At 29.7% G+C, this 14,414-nt stretch overlaps 1 protein-coding gene across 1 annotated transcript; it reads left to right on the plus strand.

The window, feature by feature from the left end:
- Positions 1–12,623: 12,623 nt before the first annotated feature.
- LOC124939205 (aspartic proteinase CDR1-like) lies at positions 12,624–13,823 on the plus strand. The gene has a single exon (XM_047479709.1). It carries the CDS (start codon positions 12,624–12,626, stop codon positions 13,821–13,823), a length of 1,200 nt encoding a protein of 399 aa, XP_047335665.1.
- The last annotated feature ends 591 nt before the right edge of the window (positions 13,824–14,414 follow it).

The raw sequence follows: 14,414 nt of genomic DNA on the forward strand, positions 1-14,414 counted from the left end.
GTACATTATTTTATTTTGCGAATTTTATTAGTTAAATAATACTCTCAATCTTTAGTTGGTTGTCTACTGCTCGTGTTGGTTACAATTTCTTGAGTCTGTGTTTCTCTTTTTCCTTGTAACAAAGAAGATGTTGAATCTGAAGTTTTTTTCTTCTAATAAACAGTTTCTGTAATATATTTTTTATTTGAAGACCCTTTTATAAATATCTTTTAATGTTTTATATGAGTTTCTGGTTATTTTGACCATATTTTAGATATTCAGTTATTATTTAATAGAACTTTTTTTACCATTAATTATCGACCCTTAAAAAAGATAAATATCATTGTCGTTCATAATTTTGGGTAGAGATTCCCCTGACACCACTTAATAAGTTTGTTTGTCTTCCTCTTGTTAATCACTCTTTTTTATTGAATTTAAATAAGTTCGTCTTTAAAGTTAATTTAATCATTGTAAAATTGTATTATTTAACCTTTAAAACTTTGTTTAGTTGATTTGATTTTTTAAATATTATTCTCTATATTCACAAATTAATATTTATTATGTAATTTTTATTTGATTTAATAATAATTATTTTTTATAAAAAAATCATAAGAATTTAAAAAATATTTAGATAATAATTTAACCTAACTTTTTGTAATAAATTAATTCTAAAATCACACGGTAATTAAGATAATTATGATATAAAACAATATTTTTGTTTGTTTATCAAATCTTGATAATTATCTAAAAAAAAATAAAAATTTATTTCAAATACAATCTTATACTAAATGAAAAAAATCTTTTCAAATTATAAAATTCTGTATGAAAGCAATTTCCAAGCATACGTTATAGTTGAGATTTAAACTATAACTAACATTAAATTATAATAGAAATCAGCATGTATATATATTGGTAAGGGGATTTTTTATATCCGGAACGCTTAATTCAGAATATATATATATATATAAATAATGATATTTAATTTCAAAGTGTCCGGATTACCGAGTCGAGATCTATGGTTAATTTGAATATATATGTGAAACAAAATGAATATTTTGTTCGGATTTTGAGTTAAACAGCCCAAAAACTTAAAACGGTAATAAAATAAAAAATATTATGGGTATATTTTGAACTTTCAACGTAACAAAACAAATACAACGTTTTATTAAACTAGGCTAATAAGACTATATATTTTAAATTCAACACTAAATTTGATGAACGCGAGACATTTGTGAGAATATAAGTTCAACTTTTTAACTAATATAGACATGTAGTCTAATTAAGTGAAAGTTAGACGTGAGTCTAACTCCTTCAGAAAGGTCTGAGGTAGAACCAGAATTAGACGTGCAGTCTAACTTAGTGGAGTTAGACGTGCAGTCTAATGGTTATTGGATAATTAGACGTAAGTCTAATTCTATTAGACCAGGCGGTCTAATAAACTATGTTAATAAAAGGAGATGTTTGATTTCATTAAACTGATTTTCACAATCCGTCTAACTGAAATACGTCTAATGCTCAGTTTAAGCAGTATGCTTGAAGCTAGCATTCACCTACCCACGTGCTATAGTTGTACCCTACTCCTGCTCCACTTTCTAGTGAAGATCAGTACAACAACTATATGCAACCAACCAACGAATTCCACGTAAGAGAATTTTCCTAATATTACTTGTTTTGCAGGTACATTCTTAATGGAATATTCGGTGCACTACCAGTGGTGTACGGCCACGATCCTTGTGCTCAGAACCTGTTGTGTACAATGGAGGTTTTCCAATGGAAGAGTGTCACGTATCATTCTAAAAGATTCGATTGTTTGTCTCTGATCAGTATTTAAAAAATTAAAAGGACAACGGACAATCTGCCTCACAGAACGAACAAGTAATTTGATTTTTACAGAGAGAGAAACTATTCAATCATTTAGCTTACTGAATTCAAGCCTTTGAATATTCATATTGTGAAGCTGCTTTCTGATTGTACTGTGTGTGAATCAAGAGAGAGCTAGAATCAAAACACCTTTAGCTGAGTGATATTCTTCATCTTATAATTGAACAGAAAGTGTTATGTTCAATAGTGAGCTAAGTGTGTATAAACTGTATTTGATTTGAATCATATTATAGTGAATCCTTCCGGTGGTTGGAAGAAGGGGTGACGTAGGAGAGTTTCTCTGAACATCCATAAACAAATGGTTGTGTTCTTTCATTTCTGTCATCTTTTTATATTTCAAGTGTTTACAAGTGTTTGTGTAAAATAGAAAGCGAATTAAATCCCTAACAGGATTTCTTTCAAACCGTTTTTCATAAGCCTTAATCCATAGCCAGACCCCGTCTCTATTGATTAAGCCGATCCTATCATAATCATTGTAGTGTAATTGTTAATATATTTGAAGTTAATTAAAATTGAGTAAATATTTATGAAAATAATGAAATATTTATTATATTATATAAAGATAATAATTTAAACTTATAAATATATATAGGAAAAATATAAGTAATTAAATTTAAAATATATTTAATAATAAGTTATAATATTAATAAATATATATATATAATAACTTAATATTAATTAGGTTAATTTAAATAAGTTTGGGAAATTGTGTTTTAAATACTTTTAGTTCATGTCCTCTAAAAGTGTACCTTTTTTTCAATTATGTTCATTATCCAAGTCTTTACTAATGTATCGATCATTCTTTTAAAGTGTTGTTTTTTTTTAAGAATCTTCAAGAATCTTGCAAGAACCGTCGATGAAACATGTATTCATATTCGATAATAGACTAAGACCAAGTCGAATACTAGTACTTCACTCAAAGTAGTACATTCTAGTAAGAATCGTTGATGTAAGAACAATTGATTGTCCTCCATGTAGATATAAATGATAGTAAGAATAGTTGATGTGAGAACAATTGATGTAAGAACAATTGATTGTCCTCCATGTAGATATAAATGATAGTAAGAATAGTTGATGTGAGAACAATTGATTGTCCTCCAGGTAGATATAGATGATTGTAAAATTATTGGTGTGAAAACAATTGATTGTCCTTCATGTAGATATAAATGATAGTCTGATGTTACATGACCTTGATCACGAAAGAATCTTATTAATTTTTATTCGAATTGAGTTAGGGTTTCGACTAACTGTTTGTTTGACAACAACTTCTATCTCAAAAATAATCGATAAATCTTGAGATTGATGAGTTATAGTTCTCAATATAAAGTGCCACTTCCCAATAAGCTAAAAATGATTTATTCGTGAATTAAGATTATTGTTTTACAATATATGCTATAATATGGTTGCTCTAATTTAGATATAACTAATTTTCAGTAAATCTTCTTAATTTACTCGGTTTATTTATACATTTATGTATTTTTTTTTATTTAGTTGGACTATTGGTTCTTGAATAGATTTATGTAATTTTTAATTAGTTTGATACCCTAATCCTGAGTTCATAAATTGATTTATGCTAATTTTCAAAACGTTTGATACCCATGACCATGATTGTTTTAGAATATTTTTCCTATTAGGCTAACATCATTGATAAATATCATTTGTATTATATATAATTTTGTGACCAAGAAAGAATTTTATAATTCTAATGTCTTTTATTTGAATTTTGATTTTTAATCAACTAAATTTAGAAGTATCCATAATAATATTTTTTTTGATTACATGAATACAAATTGGCATCATGTTAAATATTGAGACCAGGAAAGAATTTTGCAATTCTCATGTCTTTGATTTAGAATTAATTGATTCTTTAAATATTATAATCGGCTTCTATATTATAGACATAGATAAATAAAGCATAAATAATTTGATCAAAATGTCTAATATTTAATCAATAATTATATTCATATTTTATTTATTTAGAAAGCTTATTTTTATTTAAAATTGATCATATTTCAGCATGTAACTTTTTTATAAAAGTTTGTTTGAGTCCATATTGAATAATGTTTAATTTATAATTTTTTTAATATAGAATTACTTTCTGAATCTAATCTTTAAGTTTGTTTGGTGTAAAATCAACATTTTTTAAATAGCAACAACATTTTTTAAATAGCAACGAGTCATTGAGTAGAACTAGTAAGATTCTCGTGCAATAAACACGGATAAAAAAAATTATAATAACTTAAATATGTATTCAATATTTATAATTCATAATAAATTACTAATAATATATTAAATAAAAAATAGAAAACTTTCATTTCACATTTTATTTAATTCGGTAAAATAACTCATCTTCTCACATATCTCAGCACATATTGTTTCCAATGAACCTTTCATATGGTGACCTTACACTTTTACTTTAGTCAAATCAAAAAAATCACATTACCAATCTCTATCTTACACTCACATTAGCCCATCAATGTTCAATCGAGCTTTCATCTCGTGACCTTAAAGCCCTCCGACTGATCAACCATCTCATTTCACATTTATCTACCAATTCAAATCGGACTTCTCATTTTGTGACCTTAACTTTCAATTCGGTCAAACAACTAATCTTCTCGCATATTTTAACTATCAATATCAATTTCTTTCCCAATTAACCTCAATCTTTTTACCTTACTTTCACTTTGACTAATCAAAAATCATCTCATTCCATATTTTTATCCACCAATCACAATCAACCTCTATTCTCTTGAAGAACTTACATTCACTTCATCAAACAACCCATATTCTCACATATTTTATAATATACAACCGACATTCTTATCCTCACTTCAGCTAACCATACATTCCATTACTCATTTATCCACCTCAATTGATCTATCATCTCGTTACCATACTTTCACTTTGACTATTAAACCATCTCATTCCACATTTATCCACCAATTCACAATTGACCTCTCATCTTGAGACCTTACTTTCACTTCGTCAAAAAACTCATCTCCTAACATATTTTACAATATACAATCCGATCTTCTTTATCCTCAATTCGGCTAACAATCCATCTCATTTCACATTTATCCACCCCAATAATTGACATCTCATATGTAATCTTACACTTTCACTTCGATCAAATCAACCATCTCCAACATCATAATCTCTTTTACTCTCCTACTTAAATCACCAATCCCCAACCGACCTCTTATCTCATGACTCATCTCCTCACATACTTTACGATATACAACCTAATTTTTTATCACTACTACAGATAACTAACTATCTCATTTCACATTTATCCACACCCTAATCAACCTCTCATATTTTGTGACCTTACATAATTTTATTTTGGTCAAATCATCTCCAACGTTATCAATCTCTTTTACCCTCACTTTGAACCATCATTCCCCCAATCGACCTCTCATAGCGTGACCTTACTTACTTTGATTAAAAACCATCTCATTCCACATTTTTATCTCACTAATCTTCATAAACCTCTCATCGAGACTTTACATTCATTTTGGTCAAACAATCTATCTTTTCACATATTTTACAATAAACAACCCGACTTACTTATCCTCACTTCGACTGACTCGCCCATCTCATTTTACAATTATTCACCATAATCGGACATCTCATACCGTGACATTAAAATTTCACTTTGATACATTACCAATCACTTTTACCCTCACTTTGGCCCACAAATTCTCAATTCACCTCTCATTGTGTGGCATACTCACTTTGACTAGACAACCATCTCATATCGTGACATTAAACTTTCACTTTAATACATTATCAACCTATTTTACCCTCACTTTGGCCCACCAATTCCCAATTCACCTCTCATCGTGTGGCATACTCACTTCAATTAACCAACCATTTCATTCCATATTTGTATTCACCTCAATTGACCTTTAATATTGTGACCTTACACTTTTACTTCGATCAAATAAAAAAACAACAAACTATATCGTGAATGTCATCTACCCAACTACCAATTTCATTGCATATTTTAACTATCCATCCCAATCGACATCTAATTTTATGAATGTCATTTACTCACCCAATAATTTAATCGCAAATTTAACTAATATCATTCGCATTCAACAATCTCTCCTCACTTCAATAAACCAATGTTTTTATTTCACATATTAACCATCCATGTTTTTTAGTAGTTTAAAAATTATGCCTGAAAAGATTTGAACCATGATCTCTATTATGTTGCATAAATATTTCAACCACTATATCACTTAAGACTGTTGATTTATCTTATAATTTAGTGTATATATATATAATTTTTATGACTAACAATTAAAAAAAAAACTTATATATATATATACTTGTATTTTTAAATTTTTTATAAATACTTATTATTTTTAAATATTTAAATTAAATTGAAATTTTTAAAATTTATTAATTTTTTCACTAAGATTTAGTATATATATATCGATGAATTAATTATTATTATACTATTAATAATGTTGATTTTCTATTATTATTTTAAATAAATTTTGAATTATAATTTTTTTTTATTTACATTTATTATTAAATAATAAAAAGAAATATGCTAATTTCTTTCATAATTAGCTAAACTTTTTTTTAAGTTTATTATATATATATATATATATAAATATATTTCTCAAAAACCAACCAATAATTTCATCACAGTTTCACACGTATTTTATCCATCAACAAACCAACCACCAATCTCTTTTTTTTAAACGTTTAAAACCATTTTATTAAAATTATAAAAGTGGGAAGGTCAGAAATCAAATCTAGATAAACTCTAGCTATGATTAAGGATGTCAATAAAAAATCCATTAAAAAATTGATTTGTAGCATTCATACATTCTAAAAAACAGAGATTACAAACAGAAAAGACTACATTCAAACCTAATCATCATAGCCTAGGATTTTCGCATGCAATCTATTTTCATCTTGATGCATTCTTCCCCTTCCTCTTCCTCTTCCTCTTTCTCTTCCTTTAATGATAAAAGGAGATTGTATTGAAGAGTATGATGAGTATTGTTGTTTCTCATTTTTAATTCTCTCTTTGTACAAGTCTGTTCTAATTTTGATATAAAGAATTGTTTCTCAAAATTCTAAGGCTTTTAACTTTGTTATCTTCAACTTGAATTTATATATTTTTGTATTCCTTATCTTCAGTTTCAGCTTCAGACTTCATATCAGTTTTGAAATCTTAATCAACCTCTAATCTCGTGACCTTACGGTCATTTGTTATCGACCTCTTATCACTTGACAAACCACATCTCAATCACAATTTAACACGTCTCTTATCCTTAAGAAAACAAACCACTAATTTCAATTGATATTTAGCATTGTGATCTCACACTATGGTCAATTAAATATTTGATTCATATTTATTAACCATTTTCAATTGTTACCGACCTATTATTCCTTGACAAACTACATCATAGTCACACTTGATTAAAGGGTTGTACAAACATACATATAACATTTTTAAATTTATTTTTAACCGTTTAAAATTAATGGGCAAGTCATCCCAAGAATCCATTTACTCTCACATATATATCCAAATTAACCATAACTCTCGACCCGACAATTCTGACAGTTTGAAATTAAGCATTATTATATATATAGATTAATAGTTAAAAAGTTGAACTCATATTATTAATAATAACACACGTTCATCAAATTTAGTGTTAAATTTAAAATATAAAGTCTTATTAGTCTAGTTGGTTAAATGGTTTATTTGTTTTGTTAGGTTGTAAGTTCAAAACATACACATAATAAATTAAATTTTATTTTTAACCGTTTTAAGTTTATGGACGGGTCAACCCACAATTCGACCCAAATATCTATTACTCTCACATATATATCCAAATTAATCACAACTCTCGTCACGGCAATCCGACACTTTAAAATTAAGCATTATTATTATTATTATTATATATATATATATATATAAGTCAAACAAACTAATTAAGCGGTGTTAGAAGAATTTCTACCCAAAATTTTGAACGATAGTGAAATTTATCTTTTGAGAGTTGATAAGTAGCACTAGAAAAAATTATGTGAAATGATATTTAACAATTTATAAATGTGGTTAAAATAAAAAAAGCTCCATAAAAATCAATGTAAGATAAATGTAAATGGGTCTCCAAATATAAAATAAATTCTAAAACATCTTACTAGAAAAAAAACTCCAAATCCGATAATATCTTCTTTATTAAAAAAAAAGAGACGAACATAGACTCAATAAATGGTCACCAAATCGAGTATTTGATGATCCACCAAAATTTGATAATATTATTCGACTTACAAAATTTGAAATAAAAAATCCGATCTAAGTAAATAAATGTCGCGCCGAACAAAATACAAAATGCATTGACTCATATATATATATATATATATATATATATATATATATATATATATATATATATATATATATATATATATATATATATATATAAAGTCACCAAAATGGTCACAAATAATCTGACTTTTCAAACTTTGTTTTTTATTTAAATTTAGTTTTATTGTCATTTCTTTCTAACATATTATTTTACTTTTCAAACTTTGTTTTTTATTTAAATTTAGTTTTATTGTCATTTCTTTCTAACATAATATTTTTTATTTATTTACAATCCAGATAAAAAAAATGGGACATCAGATTAAGTATGTAGCCCGCAAACACATTTAATCATTTAATCAGGCGTAGAACTTGCCCCCTGACAAGCTCGAACCCAAGAACTTAGGGTTAGCATCCAATTCTTATTGTCATTAGTTAGAAGAGGGGATTTTATAATCCAGATCATGGAATAACAAATAGTGATTAATTTATAAGTAGTGACCAATGAAGTTATATATATATATATATATATATATATATATATATATATATATATATATATATATATATATATATATATATATATATATATATATATTATTTTGTTTCATTTCAACATATTTGTTAATTTTGGTTTAATTCAGAATTAGCTCTTTTTAATTAGGGTGATTTATTGATAATCTAATTTTAGATTTTTGTCTACTTTTAAATAAATTAAGAACTATCTTGATGGATTGATCTCCAACTCTAACTTAAAGATGTATTGTGATTTTTGAGTGGGTAACAACATCGATCTAAAATATTTGTACTTGCAAGAAAAAATCTTAAGTTATTATTATTATTATTTTTAGTTTTTTTAGAAAACGGTTAAAATATTTTCATTAAAATCTCAAAAGTGGGAGGGTCAAGGATCAAAGCTAGACAAACCTTAGCTATGATTTAAGGATGACAATCAAACGATCCTAAAGAAAATGATTAGTAGTAATCAAACATACAAACAAAGATTATAAAGAAAAATTAAAAACTGTATCAAATCCTAATTATCCAGATCAGGATTTTTATTTCCATACCAACATGTTGTATGTTGGTATATTATTATTATTATTATTAATTTCCAAAATAAAATCAATAAGATCAACCCAAATAAATAATAATTGTGATATTAAATAATATCACAAATTGGTAACAATTAAAACGGAAGAAAAAAAATCAGTATATGCGAGAGAAAAGTGTTGGAGATACGATTGGTACGGTTGGCACATCACAATCGACGGCACAATCAACACGGTTGGCACAACACAATTTACGACACGATCGACACGATCGTTACAAACGATACGATTCGTAAAAATGGCAAGATCGACATAGCCGCGGAATCCCCTGTTTCGCAAGCGCTACCAGGGTTTTAATCGTACGGACCGCGCTTCGTTGTATTCGCCGCGGCACGAGCGACACAGTTAATACCACACAATCGAATCCAAGATCGACACAAATGAAACGGTCACCACGAACGGTACGATCGGTAGTGTCGCGTAAACCCCAATTGGATCCTTCACAAGCGCCGCTAGAGTTTCAACCGTTCTAATCGCGCATCGCGATAAACGTCGTTGTTTGAATTCGTTTCCTTTTCCACATCGAATCAGGAAACATGAAAGCTTCTACAATAAGGAATCTTTCTTCTTTGTCAACTTTTGACTCAGACCTGGCCAATTCTCTTAAATAGACACTGAGATATCAAATTCTTGCTCCACTCAACCAAAGAAAGTCCAGATGAATTTTCAAATAAACAAAAATTTTCAAATGAATTTGTTGCTGATTTTTTTGGGAATCAGAATCAATCCGATAAAACTGGTAAGTCACAGAGAAAAAAAGAAAGAAGAATAAAAAAGAGACGACCAACAAGAAGAAGGAAAGTACATGGGAACAAAAGAAAAATAATGCTGGTCTGGAAGAAATCAGGATTGGAAATAAATGTCAGAATAATGCAGTAATCAAGAGAGCAGGGGAAATAGGGGAAATCGAAGAGAAGGCAAAAGACAAATAGAGGGTTGGCTTTAATGAGAGGGCAAACCTCAAAGGGATGAAAACCCAAATTTTAAGGATGCTGATGCAAGCTAAGAATGGAGAAATGATTCTCAACATAGAAAGGGCTCAACAAATCACTATTCAAGTAAACTTGCACTACCTCCAAGATTGAAACCTTTTAAAAAAAAGAGGAGTATGACATTAGTATCTGGTCCGTCAACACAATAAAAGAGTTGGCAAAATGTACCAAGATAAAGGTTTATACTCTAAAGAAGAACCAAAATTGTTAGGTTGATCAAGTCTAGAAGAAGAATCCAAACACAAAGTAGGGTCAAAACATAGAAAAAAAAGTGAAAACAAAATCCCAGAAAATGGACAGGTTTTCCTGGGTGCGTTCAAAGCAAAGGTGGAAAAACTCGAAAATCCCTTTGAGTTCAAGCTACCATCAGACGTGGAAGAAAAATGCGTTCGATCATGGGAATAAGTGATAGTGGGTAATTATATTGGGAAAGAACCTGCCACTTTTAATGCCACCAAGGAAGAACTAATGTAGCAATGGGGGAAAATGTCTAATGAAGGTCACCTCTAATAGTCACGGCATGTATTTCCTGAAATTCAATCAAGAGGCTAATTTTGAGAAAATTTTATAGTTGGGACATACACACGTGGGGAAAGAATGCATGCAGCTCGAAAAATGGAAGGAGGGTACGAGCTATGACAGTATTCCAAAAGAAAAAGTGCAAATTTGTTTCAAGATGCATATCCCACCCCACATGTACAATGCGGAAGTCTTAAGTCATTTCGCTAGCCTTATAGGACACCCGCTATACATGGACAAAATCATTGAGGAAATCGAAAATCTCACATATGTTAGGATGAACGTTGAATTTCAACCCAGAAGCGTTCTCCCTGACGAAATTACAGTGGTGGATCGAAAGGAAAATGCTACCAAGATGGGCATACACTATGAATGGTGACCGTACAGATGCGTGAAATGCAATACCTTTAAACATTCTATAATGAGATGCCTTAAATTAATGGCCAACTAGAAAGCAAACCAGGAACAACAAATGCAGAATGGAGAAGCCATGCAACAAAAGGTTCCTAGTACAAATGAAACAGTTATGGAAAAACAAGCAACAAAAGAAAACAATGCCAAAAGGAAAGATGTTCATAATTCAGGTGAAGGAACAAAAGGAAATCAAACTCGAGAAGAGGGAAGTTAGAAAGGAAAGGAAATTAATGAAATAGGGGATTCTGAAGAAGGTAAACCTAAATGCAAGGAAGAGGAAAATGCAGAAGATGAAAGCAAAGATACAACAGAGGAGAAGGAAACTAAAGTTGTTGATCATCAAACACGGAAAACTGAAGCAGAGAAAAGTAGTGACAAAAACCTTGAAATCCTGAAAATGAATACATTTTTATTATGTTAGTACGAGTTCATATAGAGAAAGATTAAACAATAAGAGCAGACAGACATCATCATCTCCTTCAATTCAATCTCCCTTCATGAAGAACACGAGAAGATTGGGACGTGGAAGAATGCAATATGGTCAAAAGGCGGATATGGAGACAACATAGGTTGGGATAGCTAGATTGTAGTCTTTGATCATTTTAATATGTGTTTTGTAATGTGATTTGACTGCCACCATTCAGAAACTTTTGGGTCTTTTGTTTGTCATCTTACAATCAAAACTAGAGTTTGTCTAGTTTTGATTATTGACCCCTCCCACTTTTGGGGTTTTTAATGAAATAATGTTAAATCGTTTTTCCCAAAAAAAAACTCTAATGAAGACCATCTAACAATATTATATATTTTTTTTTATAAATGTTATTTTTTTTATAAGGCAATTCAAAAGATTCGTAATTATGAGTTTATGAAATCGAACAAGTCAAACAAACCAATTAAACGGTGTAAAAAATTATATATTATTAAAATTAACAAGAATTTAATATAAATATTTATATTATCAGGTTGGAAATTCGAAATATATAATATGCCTTCATTGATAAAATAAAAATATTTATAAGGGATCAAAAATAATGAGATTTTAACATATATGTCTTAAATTGAAATATTTGTAGGTAATTTAGTTTTTAATATAAAATATAAAATAAATATATAAAAAAGCATATATATTACAGTAATATTTCCTAGAATGAGATTTTACATTATCTTAATTCATTCATCTATAAATTTCACCAATTTATAATTTCAAATCTCATCTCTATCATGGCAAGCATTTCTTTCAATCATGCCACAATGCTAGTCATTTATTTCATGCTCCAGCTTTTAAGCTCTTCTAATTCAACTGCCTCAAAATTAAGCGGTTTTTCTACCTATCTCATCCATCGAGATTCATCAAAATCGCCATTTTATCAACAAAATCTTGACGATACAACTCGTATGACCGATGCAATTCGTCGCTCCGAGTCCCGCTTGTCTCTTTTCAATTCTATTCTAGACCTCTCCATTAACAATGCAAGCACAACTTTTAATGGCATATATGCGAGAATTATGCCAACTTATTCCTCTTACCTCATGGAGATCTCCATTGGCACGCAGCCAGTCAAGCAGTTTGTGGTCCCCGACACCGCCTCCGAAGTGACATGGACCCAGTGCCTCCCATGTGTGAATTGTTATAAGCAAGATCAAATCATGTTTAATTCCAAAAATTCGTCTTCTTATAAGGTATTAGCATGTGGTTCGGATCAATGTAAGAATTTGGGGGAAAATCGTGTTTGTAATGAACTCTCGGAATCAAAATGTAGATATAATATATCCTATGTTGGCAATACAAGCAGTTTAGGAGAACTAGCCTTGGAGACTTACACATTGGATCGCATTACCTTCCCGGATTTGGTTTATGGGTGTGGGAACGATAATCGCATGAGTATTAAAGAATTCCCCTCGGGTGTCTTTGGACTTGGAAGTGGGCCTCTCTCGTTCATTGGTCAGCTTGGCAAATATTACGGAAGAACGTTCTCATACTGCCTAGTATCTCATTCAAAACCAAATGTAAGTAGCAGGCTCAACTTCGGCACTAGCGCGATCGTGTCTGGGCGCGGTGTGGTGTCCACCCCCTTGGTCACCAAGCCTTCCTCACCATTATATTATCTCACATTGGAAGCAATCAGCGTAAACAATAAGAGAATTCCGTTCACAAGATTAACTAGATCCAAGGAAGAAGGGGGAGTTGATATTATTGAGGAGGGTAACATCATAATAGATTCAGGCACGCCGATAACTTATTTGCCGACCAATATTTACCAAACTCTGAAGGATGAACTTAAAAGGTCGATTCATGCCGAATCAATTCCAGTGCCAGAAAATCCTTGGTTGCTTTGCTATGCAAACAACAAGAAATTCAGTATTCCCTTTGTCACCTTCCATTTTGATGGTGGTGTTAACTTAACTTTACGAAGTACGAGTACTTTCAGTCAAGCTGTGGGTTTTTTGTGTCTGACGATGGCACCCTCTAATAATGCGGCCATATTTGGAAACTTTTTACAAATGAACTTCTTAATCGGCTATAATATTGATATTGGTAAAGTATTTTTCAAACCAACTGATTGTTCGAGGAGGACTAGGAGAACAGAGAGTTAAGAGGAGTGGAGCATGGCCCAATAAGATCAGTTTTCATACTGTTTTTTAATTTATTGCATGTTTACAATGCAATGAAATGTCATAAATTTTGTTATATTACAAATAATACAAGCTATGAGCAATGGGCTTACATAATAAAACAGAGAATTATTATATTTGAAATCGACATGATACATAAGAACTATGTTGTTCATTTTCTTTTTTTGTTATGTTTTAAAACTACCCACCTCTGAAATTCAAATCAAAATTTTTAGAAATGGTATATTATTCGATTTTTAATGCAGTATATAATTGAAGGAAAAAATCTACCTTAAAAACAGCAACAAAAAAAAAAAATGAAACTGTAATATCCTTGACCAGTTTTGTGATAATGGCATAGTGTTAATGTCTCCAAATTGTATTCTCCAATAATGTGTTAAAACATATAATTTATGGAACATGGTTGCAGAATAACTATAAAAGAATCAAACTCATCGAATCGATAGATAGTTTGTGTATGAAAATTAAAAACATTACAAGAAGATTGGGAATGAAATCAAAATCTAAACCCATACTAACAGTAAACGGTAAGAAATATATATATATATATAT

The sequence above is a fragment of the Impatiens glandulifera genome, chromosome 5, assembly GCF_907164915.1.
Source record: "Impatiens glandulifera chromosome 5, dImpGla2.1, whole genome shotgun sequence".
Taxonomy (NCBI): domain Eukaryota; kingdom Viridiplantae; phylum Streptophyta; class Magnoliopsida; order Ericales; family Balsaminaceae; genus Impatiens; species Impatiens glandulifera.